The following is a 22,122-nucleotide window of genomic DNA, read 5'->3' as shown; positions in this document are numbered from 1 at the left end:
GATGAGACAAAAGTAGAGCTTTTTGGGCAAAGGCATCAACATTGAGTTTACAGGAGAAAAAAAGAGGCATTCAAAGAAAAGAACACGGTCCCTACAGTCAAACATGGCGGAGGTTCCCTGATGTTTTGGGGTTGCTTTGCTGCCTCTGGCACTGGACTGCTTGACCGTGTGCATGTCAATATGAAGTCTGAAGACTACCAACAAATTTTGCAGCATAATGTAGGGCCCAGTGTGAGAAAGTTGTTTCTCCCTCAGAGGTCATGGGTCTTCCAGCAGGACAATGACCCAAAACACACTTCAAAAAACACTAGAAAATGGTTTGAGAGAAAGCACTGGAGACTTCTAAGGTGGCTAGCAATGAGTTCAGACCTGAATCCCATAGAACACCTGTGGAGAGATCTAAAAATGGCAGTTTGGAGAAGGCACCCTTCAAATATCAGGGACCTGGAGCAGTTTGCCAAAGAAGAATGGTCTAAAATTCCAGCAGAGCATTGTAAGAAACTCATTGATTGTTACCGGAAGCGGTTGGTCACAGTTATTTTGTGCAACCAAGTATTAAAATGGCTGAGGGTGCCAATACTTTTGTCTGGCCCATTTTTGGAGTTTTGTGTGAAATGATCAATGTTTTGCTTTTTGCTTCATTCTCTTTTGTGTTTTTTCATTTAAGACAAATTAAATGAAGTTAATCATACCAAAGAATTTGTGTTTGCAATCATTTTCAGGAAGAAACTGAGTATTATCTGACAGAATTGCAGGGGTGTGAATACTTTTGGCCATGACTGTACATGTTTTTTCCTATTAATCACCTACTGACTAACCTTCAGGGGGTAAATTATGGGTATAGTTTTACATTTGGAATTCATAAAGTTTAGTTTTATCCTATTTTCATAAGAGACAACCCATTTAAAAAGATTCAATTTTGGTAAAAACTATTCCATATTATGAACATAAAAAAGGCTTCTCCCCTATGTGACGTCTCTGATGTTTATTAACAGTTGATTTCCAAGTAAAATATTTCCCACATTAAGAAAATGAAAAAGGCTTCTCCTTTGTGTGAGTTCTTTGGTGTTCATCACGATTCCCTTTCCGGTTAAAACATTTCCCACATTCTGAACAGGAAAAGGGCTTCTCCCCTCTGTGGGTTCTTTGGTGTTCATCACGATTCCCTTTCCGGTTAAAACATTTCCCACATTCTGAACAGGAAAAAGGCTTTTCCCCTGTGTGAGTTCTCTGGTGACTAACAAGAATCACTTTCCATTTAAAACATTTCCCACATTCTGAACAGGAAAAAGTCTTCTCCCCTGTATGGGTTCTTTGGTGCTCATCACGATTCCCTTTCCGGTTAAAACATTTCCCACATTCTCAACAGGAAAAAGGCTTTTCCCCTGTGTGAGTTCTATGGTGACTAACAAGAAGCACTTTCCCTTTAAAACATTTCCCACATTCTGAACAGGAAAAAGGCTTCTCCCCTGTGTGAGTTCTATGGTGATGAATGAAATCTGATTTCCGGTTAAAACATTTCTCACATTCTGAACATGAAAAAGGCTTCTCTCCTGTGTGAGCTCTTTGGTGTTCATCACGATTCCCTTTCCGGGTAAAACATTTCCCACATTCTCAACAGGAAAAAGGCTTCTCCCCTGTGTGAGTTCTCTGGTGACTAACAAAAAGCACTTTCCTTTTAAAACATTTCCCACATTCTGAACAGGAAAAAGGCTTCTCCCCTGTGTGAGATCTATGATGTCTGATAAGAACATTTTTATCTGTAAAACATTTCCCACATTCTGAACAAGAAAAAGGCTTCTCTCCTGTGTGAGTTCTATGGTGATGAACCAAATATGATTTCCATTTAAAACATTTCCCACATTCTGAACATGAAAAAGGCTTCTCCCCTGTGTGAGTTCTATGGTGATGAACCAAATATGATTTCCATTTAAAACATTTCCCACATTCTGAACATGAAAAAGGCTTCTCCCCTGTGTGAGTTCTATGGTGATGAACCAAATCTGATTTCCATTTAAAACATTTCCCACATTCTGAACATGAAAAAGGCTTCTCCCCTGTGTGAGTTCTATGGTGCTGAACCAAACATGATTTCCGTTTAAAACATTTCCCACATTCTGAACATGAAAAAGGCTTCTCCCCTGTGTGAGTTCTATGGTGCTGAACCAAACATGATTTCTGTTTAAAACATTTCCCACATTCTGAACATGAAAAAGGCTTCTCCCCTGTGTGAGTTCTTTGGTGTGTAACAAAATGTGATTTGCTGTTATAACATTTCCCACATGCTGAACATGAAAATGACTTCTTTGCTTTAGGAGCAGTTTGTTTTTTAATGCCTCTTTTGTGACTTTGACTTTCCTTAGTAGTCAGTAATGAATCAGAAGATGGGATCTGTTTCATAGGATCAGATGACAGATCTTTGCTGTGAATGGATGATGATATAACTGGAGTAACAGCAATCACTTCAGTTCTATCTTGTAGGATCTCAAGATCATCAGATTTAAAAATTGAAGAGGTCAGCTGTCCCTCTGATCTCCTGGTACAGTCATCTGCTAAGATAAACAATTTTTTTAATAAGATATCCTCGAGTTTTACATTTTTGAGCATTTCTACTTAAACTGTACATAAAATGGCAGTCTATGTAAAAAAAACTTTAATTATTTACCATGACAATGACAGTTCACAATTAATAGAAAACCTTGTTGGATAAGCCAGTAGTGTGTGGTGTTCAACTGTTTGGTTTCTTTTTATTCGATATTTGGAAGGCAGAATGAACAATCAATGCTATGTAGGCGAAAATACCAATTCTCATCTCAGAAAAAACAAGCCCACACTCAGGTCCATCATCTGTCAATGGAAAAACAGAGGTTCCCACACTATTATTGGCTCAAAGGCTGTTGAAAAGTAACAGTTTCTATAAACCAATCCAGCAAAATCCGCTCTCACATCTGAGTCTTGCAGTGTGCTCAACCAACATTTAGGATCCCTGTATTTAGCAATATTATAGTGAGAAGAATCCAGTTAATCTGTGGTGTGTGTCTCCTGGAGCACAATCTGGGCATTATGTGCTGGGTAATAAAATGGAAAATGTGTAATTTTCACTCTCCAACATCCACTTCGTGCTAATTTTCAGAAAGTGGCTGTGGAGTCAATATATTCATTCCACCTACAAATGTGGTCAAAATTGTTGGTACCACTCGTTTAATGACAGAAAAACCCACAATGGTCACAGAAATAACTTGAATCTGACAAAAGTAATAAGAAATAAAAGATCTATGAAAATGAACAAATGAAAATCAGACATTGCTTTTCTACCATGCTTCCACAGAATGAAAAAAAAACAAAACTCATGAAATAGGCCTGGACTGAAATGATTGTACCCTTAATTCAAGTGCTTCCTGACCACCAACAGTAGATAAACGTCAACGCTAGCAGGGCTTTGTGCAGCGCCGACGTTTGTCTATGGTCGGCGGTTTTGTGCTCATCGGGAACCCCACATACCTTATAACAAGGAGATTCCGGCGCCCAACACTTCCTGTGACCCCTGACCTCATAGAGACCTGATTGGTTCAGGTCCTGATGATCTCAGCATTACACCAGCCAATGAGACAAATCACTAGGAAAGTTTGTGGTAGCAACAAACTTTCCCGGGCGACCTGCCTCATAAAAATGCTGTTTCTCCTCAGATCTCCTGTCAGTGTCAGATCAACGATCCTATCATGCTAGGTCAAATTTACAGACACCAACTAATGTCCTAGAAATGAAAAAAAAATTAAGACTTACATTTGCTATGGGGCTTGTTAACAAAAATTCGGTCCTATTGGTCCAACTGCCCTGTTCAAGCCACCCCTATGTTTTCTGCTATTCTTCCTAGGACCTGTTATGAAATGCTCATGAGATTTTGGCATTTTAACAACAACAGTCGATGCCTGCCCAGAAATGCCCCAGAACATGACAGACTATTCAAAATCAGACCTATCATTGAAGAGTTGACAGAAAAGTTCTTAAAGCTTTACACCCTAACAGAAAACATTTCCATTGATGAGTCCCTTGTAAAATTCAAAGGAAGACTGCACCTCAAGCAATTTATTCCTTCTAAAAGGGCAAGGTTCGGAATAAAGCTCTATAAAATGTGCGAGATTTCAACTGGATACACATCAGCTTTTCACATTTGTGAGGGGAAAGATAGCCAACTAAACCCACCAGGATGCCCTACTTATCTGGGGACTTCTGGAAAAATTGTTTGGGAGCTGATAACTCCATTTTTACAAAAAGGCTACAATCTGTATGTTGACAAGTACTACACCAGCATACCCCCATTTAAAAGTCTGGTTGAACATAACATGGGGGCTTGTGGGACCATTCGCAAAAACCGTCAGGGGTTTCCACAAGCATTGGTCAATGAAACGTACCGAAAGGGGCAGTCAGGGGCTTTACGCAATGGATAGATGCTTGCCCCTAAGTATAAGGATAAATAAGATATTTTTATCCTGAGCTCGATCCACACAGATGCCACAAGGGCCACTGCAGACCAACAGGGATCCACTACTCCAAAACCTGTGTCTGTCATTGACTAAAACAAATGTATGGGGGGTGTGGACCTTGCAGACCAGGTTCTGGAACCATACCAGTTTTCAAGAAAATCATATACCTGGCATAAAAAGTTAGTCATTTATTTGTTTCAGGTGGCCTCATATAATTCTTTTGTGTCACACAAAAAAGGCAGAAATGCAGATACTTTCCTTGATCATTGAAAATCTTGTTTTTGAAAATGTTGTCCCCGCCAATCCTTTAAAATCTGAAGATGTCAGAACTCAGAGTGACATTTTATTGCACTCTTTGCAGCAACTGAAAGAACCCCCAGAGAAGATGTCGTGTATGTTCCAAGAGAGGAATGAGGCGTGATACCCGCTATTATTGCCCACAATGCCCATCATTGCCAGCCTATTGCCTCCATGACTGATTTACAATCTTCCACAGAGAACCACATTTTTAAACTGTTTTGACATTCAACCACTTGGTTTATTTAGTGACAGACATATTTCAGTAGAGCTGACCTAACAATTTCCCAGGGTAGGTGGGGGGATGTCTCCAGAGATACAAGCTGGGCACAATATATTGGGCACTACAATGACATTTTTGCTCTAAAACTTCCACGTGTTTCTGGAAATCATCAGTGTAGTGAAAATGGTCACTATATTCATAGTGCACTTAGCAGCTCTCCAAAGAGCCATAACAGCAGAATCCCCCCTGAAGTGACCCCATTTTAGAAATGACACCCCTCTGGGAAATGGAAATGACACCCCTGTGCGAATTCATCTATGGGTGTAGTGACCATTTACCTATCTACCTATTTTCCAATGTAAAATTTGGGTTTAAAACAACATTTTAGTGGTTAAAATGTAATTATTTTTTCTTCACTGTCCAATGGTGTAATTTTCTATGGAACAGCTGTGGTGTCAGTATGGTCACTGCACCACTAGAAGAATTCATTCAGGGAAGTATTTTGTAAAATGCAGTCACTTTTGTGGGCTTGTGCTGTTTTGGCACCACAGGGGCTCTTACAATGTGACCTGTCACCCACAAACAATTCCAGCAAAATATGCTCTCCAATATGGCGCTCCTTCCCTTCTGAGCTCTGCCATGCGCCCACACAGTGGTTTACCCCCACATAAAGATGTCAGCATACTCAGGACAAAATGCACAACAACTTTTGGGGTTGAATTTCTCCTGTTACCCTTTTTTTAAAAAAATTGAGGGCGAAAAGTTCATTTGTTGTGGAAAAAATATGATTTTTTATTTTCATGGCTCTACGTTTGTCACGATATGGTATGAAATATCATATAAGTAGTTCTGTTGCTAGCAAGCTGTGGGCTAAAAAAAACCCCTTCCCTTTCACTCAGCCAAGAGCTGCCTTGTCAATGTACATGGGGGAAGAGAGTTTTATTGACGAAAGGTATTTACGACCGGCATTTCCTGTAGTGGAAAGTGCCCAGCTTTAACTGGATTAGAAACGTCCAGAATATGAAAGTCTTTTGTTCTGTTTTTGTAAGATATTATGCAAACCGTTTAAGTTATGGACACGAAAATATATATTCTTATTTTCCCTCGATGGATCTACCCATCACTCTAAACACGAGCGTCTAACTCCATCTGGTGAAGAGGTAGGGATTTCTCTGTAAATATGTATCCCAGATAGGACATATTTGATCTCATTGGAATGCCCACGATAATCCGAGATGAATGCCGGGTGTGATAGGACGATGACATGTTGTATAGCGAAGTTATAGAAAGTAGATAAATTTAAGGTTGAAGTACTCAGAAGGTAGAGAGAGGAGGGGTTGGAAAAGCCAGCCCTTTCTGTGAGGTCACAGACTGCAGGTTTTAAGTTGCTGGCAGACTTTCAGGAGGCAGATTTGAGTTTTCCTGGACAGCCCTGAGCACGTCCAATGAGCTGGGACGTATGGTTGCCTGCTGTTGTGAACTGTGTTTCTGGGCTCCCTCTGGTGGTCACTAACGGTATTGTGTTAGGTATGTCTTGTTGCAGGCCTGAGCTCCAGCTGTGTCGTTAAGCAGCGGGTGTTTCCTATTTGAGTCTCCTCTGGACTCAGTCTCTTGCCTGGCATCGTTGTATCCAGACCTATTTGGTCTCCTCCGGATTCCTTTCAGTCTGCCTCATGCAAGAAAAGCTAAGTCTGTTTTGTACAATTTGGATCGTTTGCATTATTCAGTGTTTTTGTCCAGCTTGCTTTACATTTGATTTTTGACTCGCTGGAAGCTCTAGGGGGCTGATATTCTCCCTCCACACCGTCAGTCGGTGTGGGGGTTCTTGAATGTTCAGCGTGGATGTTTTGTAGGGTTTTCTGCTAACCGCATAGTCCACTATCTATTTTCTGCTATCTAGACTATTGGGCCTCACTTTGCTGAATCTAGTTCATCTCTACGTTTGTGTTTTCCTCTTGCCTCACCGTTATTATTTGTTGGGGGCTTTCTATATCTTTGGGGTTCAATTTCTCTGGAGGCAAGCGAGGTCTTATTTTTTCCCTCTAGGGGTAGTCAGTTCTCCGGCTGGCTCGAGACGTCTAGTACCAACGTAGGCACGTTCACCGGCTACTTTTAGTTGTTAGTGTCAGGATCAGGTATGCGGTTAGCCCAGTTTCCACCTCCCTAGAGCAGTATTTACATTTTTGCTATCTTGCCGGAATATCAGAGATCCTCTGCCATTGGGATCATAACAGCCTGCAATGCAATGAACTGAGAATATGTGAGTGTTATCTTTTCTTCATTTAATCCTTTTATTTTCATAATTACCTTGTACATATTTGCAATTGTCTCATTTGTAACATCTTTGTAAAATATTTTTATAAAGCACTGCCTAACCTTTCTGGAGTATAATATTTAATACTAGTTCGTTCTTTATGCTCTAAAAATGTACCATGTCTCTTGAAGGGAAATTACGCTACTGTTTTGGGTTAGCTTCGGACGCGTTTATTCGGAGCTGGTGGCAGCGACCGTGTGCAGGCTTTTGGGTGTTGTTTCAGCGACTGCGGCTTGATAATTATTGTTCCTGCCTGAGTGGGAGTAGTTATCGCGTCGCTGCAGCGCGCCCAATAGCCAGTACATAGCAGGCAGCCTTTCTGGTGACTAATTACCCTAGGTGCAGTACCTAATCTGACCTGAGAGTAAGGGGGGCGCCAGAGAGCTGCAAGTGTTAAGTGAAACTGTAAGCGGGATATACACAAATCCCTGCAGTTCATGGTATATTGAAGAGCAGTGGGATACCTAAAATAAGCCCCTGCTGTAAACTAAGAGGTCAATAGCCTCGTGTGTGTTTTTTCATCACATTGTGGCAGTGGAGGGATAACTAGGATAAGTGTTGTGAACTCTGTTCTTGGGCTCCTTCTTGTGGTCACAAGTGGTACTGTGTGAGTGCTATCTTTGGGCTCCCTCTGGTGGCTCTTTTTGTCATTCTGCTGGTCTGTGGCTGGGATCAGCTGTCTCGTTATCTGCTAGTTGGTTTCCTATTTAGCTCACCTGGACCTTCAGTTGTTGCCTGCTGTCGATGTATTCAGTGCTATTCTGATCTCTCCTGACTACATTCGTTATCAGTCTCTCCAAGAGAAGCTAAGTTTCTGTTTGTTCATTTTTTGCTCATCAATGTTCAATATGTTTCTTTGTTTATGATGAGTTCTGTCCAGCTTGCTAACATGTGATTTCCTCGCTTGCTGGTAGCTCTAGGGGGCTGAGTTTCTCCCCTCACACCGTTAGTTGGTGTGGGGGTTCTTGAACTCTCAGCGTGGATATTTTGTATAGGGTTTTTTACTGACCGCACAGCTTCCTATCTATCTTCTGCTATCTAGTGATTAGTGGGCCTCATTTGCTAAATCTGTTTCATTTCTACGTTTGTATTTTCCCCTTACCTCACCGTTATTATTTGTGGGGGGCTTTCTATATCTTTGGGGTTATTTCTCTGAGGCAAGTGAGGTCTTTGCGTTCTCTCTAGGGGTAGCTAGTTTCTCAGGCTGTGTCGAGACATCTAGGAATTCTAGGCACGTTCACCGGCTACCTTTAGTGTGTGCGGTTAGGATCAGGATTGCGGTCAGTCCAGTTACCACCTCCCTAGAGCTCGTCCTATGTTCAGTTACTTAGCTGGTCAGATCTGTGATCCTCAGCCACTAAGGATCATAACAGTACAGTAGGCCAAAAAGTGTTTAATGCATTGCAGAAGAGGGATAGGAGAAGTCCTGAGTGCATATTTCTCTCTTCCCCTTAATCTCTGGGTTGTTCTGAGTTCAGCTGCAGACACGGATATTCAGAGTCTGACTTCTAGTATGGATCATCTTGCTGCAAGGGTGCAAAGCATTCAGGATATTGTTGTTCACAGTCCTATGTCAGAGCCAAAAAGTCCTATTCCTGAGTTGTTTTCTGGAGATAGATCTAGGTTTCTGAATTTTAAGAATAATTGTAAATTATTTCTTTCTTTGAGACCTCGTTCCTCTGGGGATTCCGCTCAGCAAGTTAAAATTATTATCTCCTTATTACGTGGTGACCCTCAAGATTGGGCATTCTCCCTGGCGCCAGGAGACCCTGCATTGCTGAATGTGGATGCGTTTTTTCTGGCGCTTGGATTGCTTTATGAGGAACCTAATCTTGAGAACCAGGCAGAAAAGGCTTTGCTGGCCCTCTCTCAGGGTCAGGATGAAGCAGAGGTGTATTGTCAAAAATTTAGGAAATGGTCGGTGCTTACTCAATGGAATGAGTGTGCTCTGGCTGCAAATTTCAGAAAAGGTCTTTCTGAAGCCATTAAGAATGTCATGGTGGGATTCCCCATGCCTGCAAGTCTGAATGAGTCAATGGCTTTGGCCATTCAGATTGATCGGCGTTTGCGGGAGCGCAAACCTGCGCACCATCTGGCGGTGTTTTCTGAACAGTCCTCCTCCCCTCTTGGTGCTGGATTCTTTTTTGTGGCCAAGAAGGATGGTTCTCTGAGACCTTGTATAGATTATCGCCTTCTAAATAAAATCACGGTCAAATTTCAGTATCCTTTGCCATTATTGTCTGATCTGTTTGCTCAGATTAAGGGGTCCAGTTGGTTCACCAAGATAGATCTTCGTGGTGCGTATAAACTTGTGCGTATCAAGCAGGGTGATGAATGGAAAACAGCATTTAATACGACCGAAGGCCATTTTGAGTACTTGGTGATGCCTTTTGGACTTTCTAATGCTCCTTCTGTGTTTCAGTCCTTCATGCATGACATCTTCCGAGAATATCTGGATAAATTTATGATTGTGTATCTGGATGACATTTTGGTCTTTTCTGATGATTGGGAGTCCCATGTGAAGCAGGTCAGGATGGTATTTCAGGTCCTGCGTGCCAATGCCTTATTTGTGAAGGGCTCAAAATGTCTCTTCGGAGTCCAGAAGGTTTCCTTTTTGGGTTTTATTTTTTCTCCTTCTGCTATTGAGATGGACCCAGTCAAGGTCCAGGCTATTCATGACTGGACTCAGCCTACATCTGTTAAGAGTCTTCAGAAGTTCTTGGGTTTTGCTAATTTTTACTGTCGCTTCATCGCTAATTTTTCTGGCGTGGTTAAGCCCTTGACGGATTTGACCAAGAAGGGTTCTGATGTGACTAATTGGTCTCCTGTGGCCGTGGAGGCCTTTCGGGAGCTGAAGCGCCGGTTTTCTTCGGCTCCAGTCTTATGTCAGCCAGATATCTCTCTTCCTTTTCAGGTCGAGGTTGATGCTTCTGAGATTGGAGCAGGGGCTGTTTTGTCGCAGAGAAGCTCTGATGGCTCTGTGATGAAGCCTTGCGCTTTCTTTTCAAGAAAGTTTTCGCCTGCCGAGCGGAATTATGATGTTGGTAATCAGGAGTTGTTGGCAATGAAGTGGGCATTTGAGGAGTGGCGACATTGGCTCGAGGGAGCTAAGCATCGTGTGGTGGTCTTGACTGATCACAAAAATCTGATTTACCTCGAGTCTGCCAAGCGGCTGAATCCTAGACAGGCTCGTTGGTCGTTGTTTTTCTCCCGTTTCGATTTCGTGGTCTCGTACCTGCCTGGTTCGAAGAACGTGAAGGCTGATGCTCTTTCTAGGAGTTTTGTGCCTGACTCTCCTGGAGTTTCAGAGTCGGCTGGTATCCTCAGAGAGGGAGTGATTTTGTCTGCCATTTCCCCAGATTTGCGACGAGTGCTGCAGGAATTTCAGGCGGATAGACCTGACCGTTGTCCACCAGAGAGACTGTTTGTCCCAGATAGATGGACCAGCAGAGTTATTTCCGAGGTTCATTCTTCGGTGTTGGCAGGTCATCCTGGGATTTTTGGTACCAGAGATTTGGTGGCTAGGTCCTTCTGGTGGCCTTCCTTGTCGTGGGATGTGCGTTCCTTTGTGCAGTCCTGTGGGATTTGTGCTCGGGCTAAGCCTTGCTGTTCTCGTGCCAGTGGATTGCTTTTGCCTTTGCCTGTCCCGAAGAGGCCTTGGACGCACATTTCCATGGATTTTATTTCGGATCTTCCAGTCTCTCAGAGAATGTCTGTCATCTGGGTGGTGTGTGATCATTTTTCTAAAATGGTCCATTTGGTGCCCTTGCCTAAGTTGCCTTCTTCCTCCGATTTGGTTCCTCTGTTTTTTCAGAATGTGGTTCGTTTGCACGGCATCCCTGAAAACATTGTGTCTGACAGAGGATCCCAGTTTGTGTCCAGATTTTGGCGGACCTTTTGTGCTAAGATGGGCATTGATTTGTCTTTTTCGTCGGCCTTCCATCCTCAGACGAATGGCCAAACTGAGCGAACTAATCAGACCTTGGAAACTTATTTAAGATGTTTTGTTTCTGCTGATCAGGATGATTGGGTTACTTTTTTACCATTGGCCGAGTTTGCCCTTAATAATCGGGCTAGTTCTGCTACTTTGGTTTCGCCTTTTTTTTGTAATTCTGGTTTTCATCCTCGTTTTTCCTCGGGTCAGGTGGAGCCTTCTGACTGTCCTGGGGTGGATTCTGTGGTGGATAGGTTGCAGCAGATTTGGAACCATGTGGTGGACAATTTGAAGTTGTCACAGGAGAAGGCTCAGCGCTTTGCCAACCGCCGTCGCTGTGTGGGTCCCCGACTTCGTGTTGGGGATTTGGTATGGCTGTCTTCTCGTTATGTTCCTATGAAGGTCTCCTCTCCTAAGTTCAAGCCTCGCTTCATCGGTCCTTATAAATTTTGGAAATCCTTAACCCTGTGTCATTTCGTTTGGACCTCCCAGCATCGTTTGCCATTCATAATGTGTTCCATAGGTCTTTGTTGCGGAGGTATATGGTGCCTGTGGTTCCTTCTCTTGAGCCTCCTGCTCCGGTACTGGTTGAGGGAGAATTGGAGTAAGAAGTGGAGAAGATCTTGGATTCTCATATTTCTAGACGGAGGCTTCAGTATATGGTTAAGTGGAAGGGCTATGGTCAGGAGGATAATTCCTGGGTTGTCGCCTCTGATGTTCATGCGGCCGATTTGGTTCATGCCTTTCATGTGGCTCATCCTGATCGCCCTGGGGGTTTTGATGAGGGTTCGGTGACCCCTCCTCAAGGGGGGGGTACTGTTGTGAACTCTGTTCTTGGGCTCCCTCTTGTGGTCACAAGTGGTACTGTGTGAGTGCTATCTTTGGGCTCCCTCTGGTGGCTCTTTTTGTCATTCTGCTGGTCTATGGCTGGGATCAGCTGTCTCGTTATCTGCTAGTTGGTTTCCTATTTAGCTCACCTGGACCTTCAGTTGTTGCCTGCTGTCGATGTATTCAGTGCTATTCTGATCTCACCTGACTACATTCGTTATCAGTCTCTCCAAGAGAAGCTAAGTTTCCGTTTGTTCATTTTTTGCTCATCAGTGTTCAATGTTTCTTTGTTTATGATGAGTTCTGTCCAGCTTGCTAACATGTGATTTCCTCGCTTGCTGGTAGCTCTAGGGGGCTGAGTTTCTCCCCTCACACCGTTAGTTGGTGTGGGGGTTCTTGAACTCTCAGCGTGGATATTTTGTATAGGGTTTTTTACTGACCGCACAGCTTCCTATCTATCTTCTGCTATCTAGTGATTAGCGGGCCTCATTTGCTAAATCTGTTTCATTTCTACGTTTGTATTTTCCCCTTACCTCACCGTTATTATTTGTGGGGGGCTTTTTATATCTTTGGGGTTATTTCTCTGAGGCAAGTGAGGTCTTTGCATTCTCTCTAGGGGTAGCTAGCTTCTCAGGCTGTGTCGAGACGTCTAGGAATTCTAGGCACGTTCACCGGCTACCTTTAGTGTGTGCGGTTAGGATCAGGATTGCGGTCAGTCCAGTTACCACCTCCCTAGAGCTCGTCCTATGTTCAGTTACTTAGCTGGTCAGATCTGTGATCCTCAGCCACTAAGGATCATAACAGATAAGCCCCCTGCACATGTCATAGCCATCTGTTGGTCTAAAGTCACCCCAATCCGTGACATATTGGTGGCAGTGGTCAGGAATCCCTGGAGATTTTGGTGACAAACTGCTGGCCGCGGCTAAGGGATCGTGACAATTGGTGACAGTCACGGTGTGAATCGTGACAATTGGTGGCAAGGCGGTGGGATATTAAAGCATTAGTGATTTGGTTTGAGCAATCATTCCTCTCACTAAAAACTTGCAGAAAGTTCTTGCGAGAACTCTGCGCAAATAAGTTTGGGAGAACGAACTCAGTGCTTATTAGTTGTGAGACAATTGTGTACTGGTAATTATCCCCTCCCTTTCTATTCATTTTTCTATCCTATCTTTTATTTGGCAACCATGGCTGCGAAAGGAGAAGCCTGGTACGCCCAGCAGAAGAGGGACGCTCTTGCTGGGATATGCACGTATCATGGCCTGAACCCCCACAGCAAGACCAAGACTCAAATGGTCGCTGAACTGGTGCAATTTGAAGCAGACCAAGCCAGGCCACAGAGCCCAGAGGCCGCAGAAGCCGGCACAAGCGAACATGGTGCTGCAGCAGAGGTCCAACTACTGAATATGGGCCCTACTGGCAACCAAGGGGGCGCAGACCTCTTCCTGCAGCTGGCTCTGCAACAATGCCCCGCAGATGACCTAGAGAGACATCTCCAGCAATACCAGGAGCGAGCCGAGCGAGAGGCCCGAGCAGAGCGAGAGGCCCAGCGAGCCAAGCGAGAGGCCCAAGCGCAGCAGGAGTACCAGCTGCAGATGGCCCAACTGCAAATGTAGAGGTCGTCCCAGAGCCGTGAGCCCAGCAGCGCTCAGACACCAAAGCCCCGGCCCGACCACCTTCCGGTTATGGAAAAGGATGGGGACTTGGACACTTTTCTGCGGGCCTTTGAGAAAGCCTGCAGACAGTACCAGCTGCCTACACAAGAATGGGCACGATACCTGACACCAGGGCTGAGAGGCAAAGCTCTGGAGGCGTTTGCTGCACTCCCTCAAGAACAAGATGGTGACTATGAGGCTATCAAGCAGGCCCTCATAGCCAAGTACCAACTTACACCCGAGGTGTACCGTAAGAAGTTCCGGACCCTCCAACGTGGCCCACACGACAGTTACAGTGATGTGGTGCATGGACTGGGGACCCACTTTGACCAGTGGACCCAAGGTGTTGTGAACTCTATTTTTGGGCTCCCTCTAGTGGTCACAAGCGGTACTGTGTAGTGTTGTCTTTCTGCAGGTTGGCAGCATCAGCTGGTTCGTTATCCTTGGTTGGTTTCCTATTTAGCTCACCTGGATACTCAGTTCCTTGCCTGCTATCAATGTATTCAGTGCTCTTCAGATTCCTTGTGTCTACCTTGCTCCCAGTCTCTCCAAGACAAGCTAAGTTTTTGTTTGATCATTTTTTGATTATCAGTGTTCATTATGTTTTTAGTCCAGCTCGCTAAAATGTGATTTCCTCGCTTGCTGGTTGCTCTAGGGGACTGAGTTTCTCCCCCCACACCGTTAGTTGGTGTGGGGGTTCTTGAAATCTCAGAGTGGATATTTTGTAAGGGTTTTTTACTGACCGCATAGATTCCCTTTTCTATTTTCTGCTATCTAGTATTAGTGGGCCTCATTTGCTGAATCTGCTTTCACCCCTGTGTATATGCCTTCCTCTTACCTCACCGTTATTATTTGTTGGGGGCTTCTATATCTTTGGGGATTATTTCTCTGGAGGCAAGAGAGGTCTTTCTTTCTCTCTAGGGGTAGATAGTTCCTCAGGCTGGCTCGAGACGTCTAGGATTTTTAGGCACGTTCACCGGCTACTTCTAGTGTGTTTGGATAGGTTCAGATTTGCGGTCAGTCCAGTTTGCCACCTTCCTAGAGCTTGTCCTATGTTTGTTACTTAGCTGGAGTAATTTGTGATCCTCAACCACTAAGGATCATAACAGTATAGCAGGCCCAAAAGTGTTTAATGCATCGCAGAAGTGGGATAAAAAGAAGACCTGAGTACATTTTTTTTTTTCCTCCCGCTTTTCCTTTGCTGCAGTCTGTTTAGCTTCTTTCATCCCCTTGAACTCTGGGTGGTTTTGAGCTCAGCTGCAGACATGAATGTTCAGACTCTGACTTCTAGTGTGGATCATCTTACTGCACGGGTACAAAGTATTCAGGATTTTGTTATTCATAGCCCTATGTCAGAACCAAAGATACCCATTCCTGAGTTGTTTTCTGGAGATAGATCTAGGTTTCTAAATTTTAAGAATAATTGTAAGTTATTTCTATCTCTGAGACCTCGTTCCTCTGGTGATTCCGCTCAGCAAGTTAAAATTGTTATCTCCTTGTTGCATGGCGACCCTCAAGATTGGACTTTCTCTCTGGCGCCAGGAGATCCTGCATTGCTTAATGTAGATGCATTTTTTCTGGCTCTTGGACTGCTTTATGAGGAGCCTAATCTTGAGAATCAGGCACAAAAAGCGTTGCTGGCCATCTCTCAAGGTCAGGATGAAGCAGAGGTGTATTGTCAAAAATTTCGGAAATGGTCGGTGCTTACTCAATGGAATGAGTGTGCCCTGGCTGCAAATTTCAGAGAAGGTCTTTCTGAGGCCGTTAAGAATGTTATGGTGGGGTTTCCCACCCCTACAAGTCTGAGTGATTCTATGGCTTTAGCCATTCAGGTTGATCGGCATTTGCGGGAGCGCAAATCTGCTCATCCTTTGGCGGTATTTTCTGAACAGAGACCTGAGTCTATGCAATGTGACCGAACTCTGACCAGAATTGAGCGACAAAGTCATAGGCGTCAAAATGGGTTGTGCTTTTACTGTGGTGATTCTACTCATGTTATCTCAGCATGCTCTAAACGCTTAAAAAAAAAATCGCTAAACCTGTCACCATTGGTACTATACAGCCTAAATTTATTTTGTCTGTTACTTTCATTTGTTCTTTGTCGTCCTACCCGGTTATGGCTTTTGTGGATTCGGGTGCTGCCCTGAATCTGATGGATTTGTCGTTTGCCAGGCGCTGTGGTTTTGTCCTGGAGCCTTTGGAATTTCCTATTCCTCTGAGGGGAATTGATGCTACGCCATTGGCTGAGAATAAGCCTCAGTATTGGACACAAATGACCATGTGCATGACTCCCGTACATCAGGAGGTGATTCGCTTTCTTTTTCTGCATAATTTGCATGATGTTGTCGTTTTGGGTCTGCCATGGCTGCAAGCTCATAATCCAGTTTTAGATTGGAAAGCTATGTCTGTGTCAAGTTGGGGTTGTCAGGGAATTCATGGCAATACTCCGTTGGTGTCTATTGCTTCTTCCACTCCTTCTGAGGTCCCTGAGTTTTTGTCTGACTACCAGGATGTATTTGATGAGCCCAGGTCCAGTGCCCTGCCCCCTCATAGGGATTGTGACTGTGCTATAAATTTAATTCCTGGTAGTAAATTCCCTAAGGGACGACTTTTTAATTTGTCTATACCAGAGCATGCCGCGATGCGGAGTTATATAAAGGAGTCTTTGGAGAAGGGACATATTCGCCCATCCTCTTCCCCTCTTGGTGCAGGATTTTTTTTTGTGGCCAAGAAGGACGGTTCTTTGAGACCTTGTATAGATTATCGTCTTCTGAATAAAATCACAGTCAAATTTCAGTATCCTTTGCCACTATTGTCTGATTTGTTTGCTCGGATTAAGGGTGCCAGTTGGTTCACCAAGATAGATCTCCGTGGTGCGTATAACCTTGTGCGCATGAAGCAGGGAGATGAATGGAAAACAGCATTTAATACGCCCGAAGGCCATTTTGAGTACTTAGTAATGCCTTTTGGACTCTCTAATGCTCCTTCTGTGTTTCAGTCCTTCATGCATGACATCTTCCGAGAATATCTGGATAAATTTATGATTGTTTATCTGGATGACATTTTGGTCTTTTCTGATGATTGGGAGTCCCATGTGAAGCAGGTCAGGATGGTGTTTCAGGTCCTGCGTTCTAATGCTTTATTTGTGAAGGGCTCAAAATGCCTCTTCGGAGTACAGAAGGTCTCCTTTTTGGGTTTTATTTTTTCTCCTTCTACTGTGAAGATGGACCCAGTCAAGGTCCAGGCTATTCATGACTGGACTCAGCCCACGTCTGTTAAGAGTCTTCAGAAGTTCTTGGGTTTTGCTAATTTTTACCGTCGTTTCATCGCTAATTTTTCTAGCGTGGTTAAACCTTTGACGGATTTGACCAAAAAGGGTTCTGATGTGACTAATTAGTCTCCTGCGGCCGTGGAGTCCTTTCGGGAGCTGAAGCACCAGTTTTCTTCAGCTCCAGTCTTATGTCAGCCAGATGTCTCTCTCCCCTTCCAGGTCGAGGTTGATGCTTCTGAGATTGGAGCAGGGGCTGTTTTGTCGCAGAGAAGCTCTGATGGTTCTGTGATGAAGCCATGTGCTTTCTTTTCAAGAAAGTTTTCGCCTGCCGAGCGGAATTATGATGTTGGTAATCGGGAGTTGTTGGCTATGAAGTGGGCATTTGAGGAGTGGCGACATTGGCTCAAAGGAGCTAAACATCGTGTAGTGGTCTTGACTGATCACAAAAATCTGATTTACCTTGAATCTGCCAAGCGCCTGAATCCTAGACAGGCTCGTTGGTCGTTGTTTTTCTCCCGTTTCAACTTCGTGGTCTCATACCTGCCTGGTTCGAAGAACGTGAAAGCTGATGCACTTTCTAGGAGTTTTGTGCCTGACTCTCCGGGAGTTTCTGAGTCGGCTGGTATTTTCAGAGAGGGAGTGATTTTGTCTGCCATTTCCCCAGATTTGCGACGAGTGCTGCAGAAATTTCAGGCGGATAGACCTGACCGTTGTCCACCAGAGAGACTGTTTGTCCCGGATAGATGGACCAGCAGAGTTATTTCCGAGGTTCATTCTTCGGTGTTGGCGGGTCATCCTGGGATTTTTGGTACCAGAGATTTGGTGGCTAGGTCCTTCTGGTGGCCTTCCTTGTCGCGGGATGTGCGTTCCTTTGTGCAGTCTTGTGGGATTTGTGCTCGGGCTAAGCCTTGCTGTTCTCGTGCCAGCGGTTTGCTTTTGCCTTTGCCTGTTCCGAAAAGGCCTTGGACGCACATTTCCATGGATTTTATTTCGGATCTTCCAGTATCTCAGAAAATGTCTGTCATCTGGGTGGTGTGTGATCGTTTTTCCAAGATGGTCCATTTGGTGCCCTTGCCTAAGTTGCCTTCCTCCTCCGATTTGGTTCCTCTATTTTTTCAGAATGTGGTTCGCTTGCACGGCATTCCTGAAAATATTGTGTCTGATAGAGGATCCCAGTTTGTGTCCAGGCTTTGGCGGACTTTTTGTGCTAAGATGGGCATTGATTTGTCTTTTTCGTCGGCCTTCCATCCTCAGACTAATGGCCAAACCGAGCGAACTAATCAGACGTTGGAAACTTATTTGACATGTTTTGTTTCTGCTGATCAGGATGATTGGGTGACTTTTTTGCCATTGGCCGAGTTTGCCCTTAATAATCGGGCTAGTTCTGCTACTTTGGTTTCGCCTTTTTTCTGCAATTCTGGTTTCCATCCTCGTTTTTCCTCGGGTCAGGTTGAGCCTTCTGACTGTCCTGGGGTGGATTCTGTGGTGGATAGGTTGCAGCAGATTTGGAACCATGTGGTGGACAATTTGAGGTTGTCACAGGAGAAGGCTCAGCGCTTTGCCAACCGCCGCGGCGGTGTGGGTCCCCGACTTCGTGTTGGGGATTTGGTGTGGCTGTCTTCTCGGTATGTTCCTATGAAGGTCTCCTCTCCTAAATTCAAGCCTCGCTTCATCGGTCCTTATAAGATCTTGGAAATCCTTAACCCGGTGTCTTTTCGTTTGGATCTCCCAGCATCGTTTGCCATTCATAATGTGTTCCATAGGTCTTTGTTGCGGAGGTATGTGGTACCTGTGGTTCCTTCTGTTGAGCCTCCTGCTCCGGTGCTGGTCGAGGGCGAATTGGAGTACGTGGTGGAGAAGATTTTGGATTCTCGTATCTCTAGACGGAGGCTTCAGTATTTGGTTAAGTGGAAGGGCTATGGTCAGGAGTATAATTCCTGGGTTGTCGCCTCTGATGTTCATGCGGCCGATTTGGTTCGTGCCTTCCATCCTGATCGCCCTGGGGGTCTTGATGACGGTTCGGTGACCCCTCCTCAAGGGGGGGGTACTGTTGTGAACTCTATTTTTGGGCTCCCTCTAGTGGTCACAAGCGGTACTGTGTTGTCTTTCTGCAGGTTGGCAGCATCAGCTGGTTCGTTATCCTTGGTTGGTTTCCTATTTAGCTCACCTGGATACTCAGTTCCTTGCCTGCTATCAATGTATTCAGTGCTCTTCAGATTCCTTGTGTCTACCTTGCTCCCAGTCTCTCCAAGACAAGCTAAGTTTTTGTTTGATCATTTTTTGATTATCAGTGTTCATTATGTTTTTAGTCCAGCTCGCTAAAATGTGATTTCCTCGCTTGCTGGTTGCTCTAGGGGACTGAGTTTCTCCCCCCACACCATTAGTTGGTGTGGGGGTTCTTGAAATCTCAGAGTGGATATTTTGTAAGGGTTTTTTACTGACCGCATAGATTCCCTTTTCTATTTTCTGCTATCTAGTATTAGTGGGCCTCATTTGCTGAATCTGCTTTCACCCCTGTGTATGTGCCTTCCTCTTACCTCACCGTTATTATTTGTTGGGGGCTTCTATATCTTTGGGGATTATTTGTCTGGAGGCAAGAGAGGTCTTTCTTTCTCTCTAGGGGTAGTTAGTTCCTCAGGCTGGCTCAAGACGTCTAGGATTTTTAGGCACGTTCACTGGCTACTTCTAGTGTGTTTGGATAGGTTCAGATTTGCGGTCAGTCCAGTTTGCCACCTCCCTAGAGCTTGTCCTATGTTTGTTACTTAGCTGGAGTAATTTGTGATCCTCAACCACTAAGGATCATAACACCAAGGACTGTCAGTGACCACCTTTGCACAGCTGCGAGACCTGATGATCAAAGACCAGTTCTTCCATCTTTGCCCAGCTGAGGTGCGACAGTTCGTGATGGACAGAGAACCCAAAGACGTGACGAAAGCAGCGCAGATTGCCGATGCCTATGAGGCCAACCGTAGATCGGAAGTGCGGAAGCCAGTCACCAGCAGCTGGAGAGGGGGTAAGCCGGCAAGCAACGCCAGTACCCCTGCCAGCCAACACACCAGAGGTCCTGTCCCCGTGGCCAACAGCACCAGACCTACCACCGAACTTCGCCAGTGTTACCACTGCAGGCAGCCTGGTTATATCAGTACCTTCTGTCCAACCAAGCAGAAGAACCCCCCAGCCAAGGCCCCAGGGCCGAATGCAGCAGTTCTTTTGGTGGGTGGTGTGGTTGGGAGGGTGTGTGACAACGTACAGCCCGTCACTGTGGGAGGTCGTGTTGCTACAGGCCTCAAGGACACCGGGGCTGAACGAACCCTCATCCGACCCGAACTGGCGGCCCCTGAAGAAATCATTCCGGGGAAAACCCTAACTGTCACTGGGATTGGGGGCATCAGCTGTCCCTTACCGATGGCCCGGGTTTATATTGATTGGGGTTCCGGGAGCGGGGTGAAGGAAGTGGGGCTGTCTGATAATTTGCCCACTGATGTTTTGTTGGGGACTGATTTGGGGAGGTTGGTGGCACACTTCGTCATTGACACCCCTCCCCAATCTACTAATGAGGGTAACGTTAACCCTGATGATGATGATGATGGGAAATCGCATGTGTTACCTGACCATGCTTTATCTTGTAATGATGCATCTGTTAACCATTTTTTCCCTAGGATTGATGGTGAAAATGTTGTACCTGTGCCAACTGAATCTGATAATGATGTTTCTGTGAAAGTTGATGTGTCCATAGGTACAGGAGTGCTCAGCCACGTCGCTCTGCGGAGTGAGACGGCTAAGGAACCCCTAGCAGGGGCAAGTGTCTGTGCTACAAGGAATGGGGAGATACATGGGAACAGTGAGGAAGGTGATGCCATGTAACTGACCAGTGCCAACGAGGAAGGTAACTGGCCCATAAGTAGCAATGCTCCTGAGGTAATGGGGGTGGATGGGGAGGTAGAGCCCATAGCAGCGTCGGCTGATGGGTCTGTAGAAACCCCCGGGGAGACAGCCTACGTAGCTGATGTCACCCGCAGTCAGAGTGCCCGGAACGCAGATAACTGTCTGCCTCCCGGACCCTCCTCAGTCATCATTATGACTGAACCAGAGGTGGACCCAGTGCAGGTCCCAGAGGGCTCCCGTGGGGAAGGGACCCTGACGTCGCTTCTGGCTTCCCCTAGCCAGGAGTTTCAGGCTGCTCTGCACACAGATGCGAGCCTAGAGAGTTTGAGACAACTCGCCGGGACGCGCTTCTCAGAGACTGATAAGGAGGTGTTCTGGGAAGGAGGAAGGTTGTACCGGGAGACAGTTCCCGGAGAATCACAAAAGGAGTGGTTGAGGGAAAGACAGCTGGTCGTCCCGCAGCAATTCCGGGGTGAGTTGTTGCGGATTGCCCATGAGATCCCGCTAGCTGGACACTTGGGGATTAGCAAAACTAAGGCCCGGCTGTCTCAACACTTCTATTGGCCTAAGATGGGGACAGATGTGTCAAACTACTGCCGCTCCTGTGTCACCTGTCAAAGAGTGGGGAAGGCGGGGCCTGCTCTTAAGGCTCCCCTGATCCCTTTGCCAGTGATAGAGGAGCCTTTCCAGAGGATCGCGGTGGACATTGTGGGCCGTCCCCAGCAGCTCTGGAAAGCAATATATCCTTACTGTGGTAGACTACGCTACCTGGTACCCAGAGGCAGTAGCTCTGTCGTCAACTAGGGCAGATAAGGTGGCGGATGCCCCGTTGGCCATCTTTTCACGGGTAGGATTTCCCAGGGAAATGCTTACGGATCAAGGGACCCAATTTATGTCTCACCTAATGGAGGCTCTCTGTAAGAAAATGCAGGTGAAGCACCTGGTATCGAGTGCATATCACCCACAGACCAATGGCTTGTGTGAACGCTTCAATGGTACCCTCAAACAGATGCTACGCATGCTGGTTGAGACACAAGGGCGCGACTGGGAGCGGTACCTCCCAGACCTGCTATTCGCTTACAGAGAGGTTCCGCAGGCCTCGACGGGGTTCTCCCCCTTCGAGCTCCTGTACAGCAGGCGAGTCCGGGGACCCCTTGGGTTGGTAAGAGAATCCTGGGAAGAGGAGCCGAACCCTTCTGAAGTGTCCATAGTGGAGTATGTCATGACAAGATGC

General features: G+C 45.5%; 1 protein-coding gene across 1 annotated transcript in view; it reads right to left on the bottom strand.

The window, feature by feature from the left end:
* Positions 1-968: 968 nt before the first annotated feature.
* LOC143768287 (uncharacterized) overlaps positions 969-22,122 on the bottom strand; it is a 46,857-nt gene continuing 25,703 nt past the window's right edge. The window contains exon 5 of the mRNA XM_077256981.1: positions 969-2,552. Coding sequence (XP_077113096.1) covers positions 1,615-2,552 — 938 coding nt within the window. The 3' untranslated portion in view covers positions 969-1,614. The remainder of the gene's footprint in view (positions 2,553-22,122) is intronic.

This window comes from Ranitomeya variabilis, chromosome 4 (genome assembly GCF_051348905.1).
Source record: "Ranitomeya variabilis isolate aRanVar5 chromosome 4, aRanVar5.hap1, whole genome shotgun sequence".
In the NCBI taxonomy this organism is placed as follows: domain Eukaryota; kingdom Metazoa; phylum Chordata; class Amphibia; order Anura; family Dendrobatidae; genus Ranitomeya; species Ranitomeya variabilis.
This window is presented reverse-complemented; position numbering and strand designations above follow the sequence as displayed.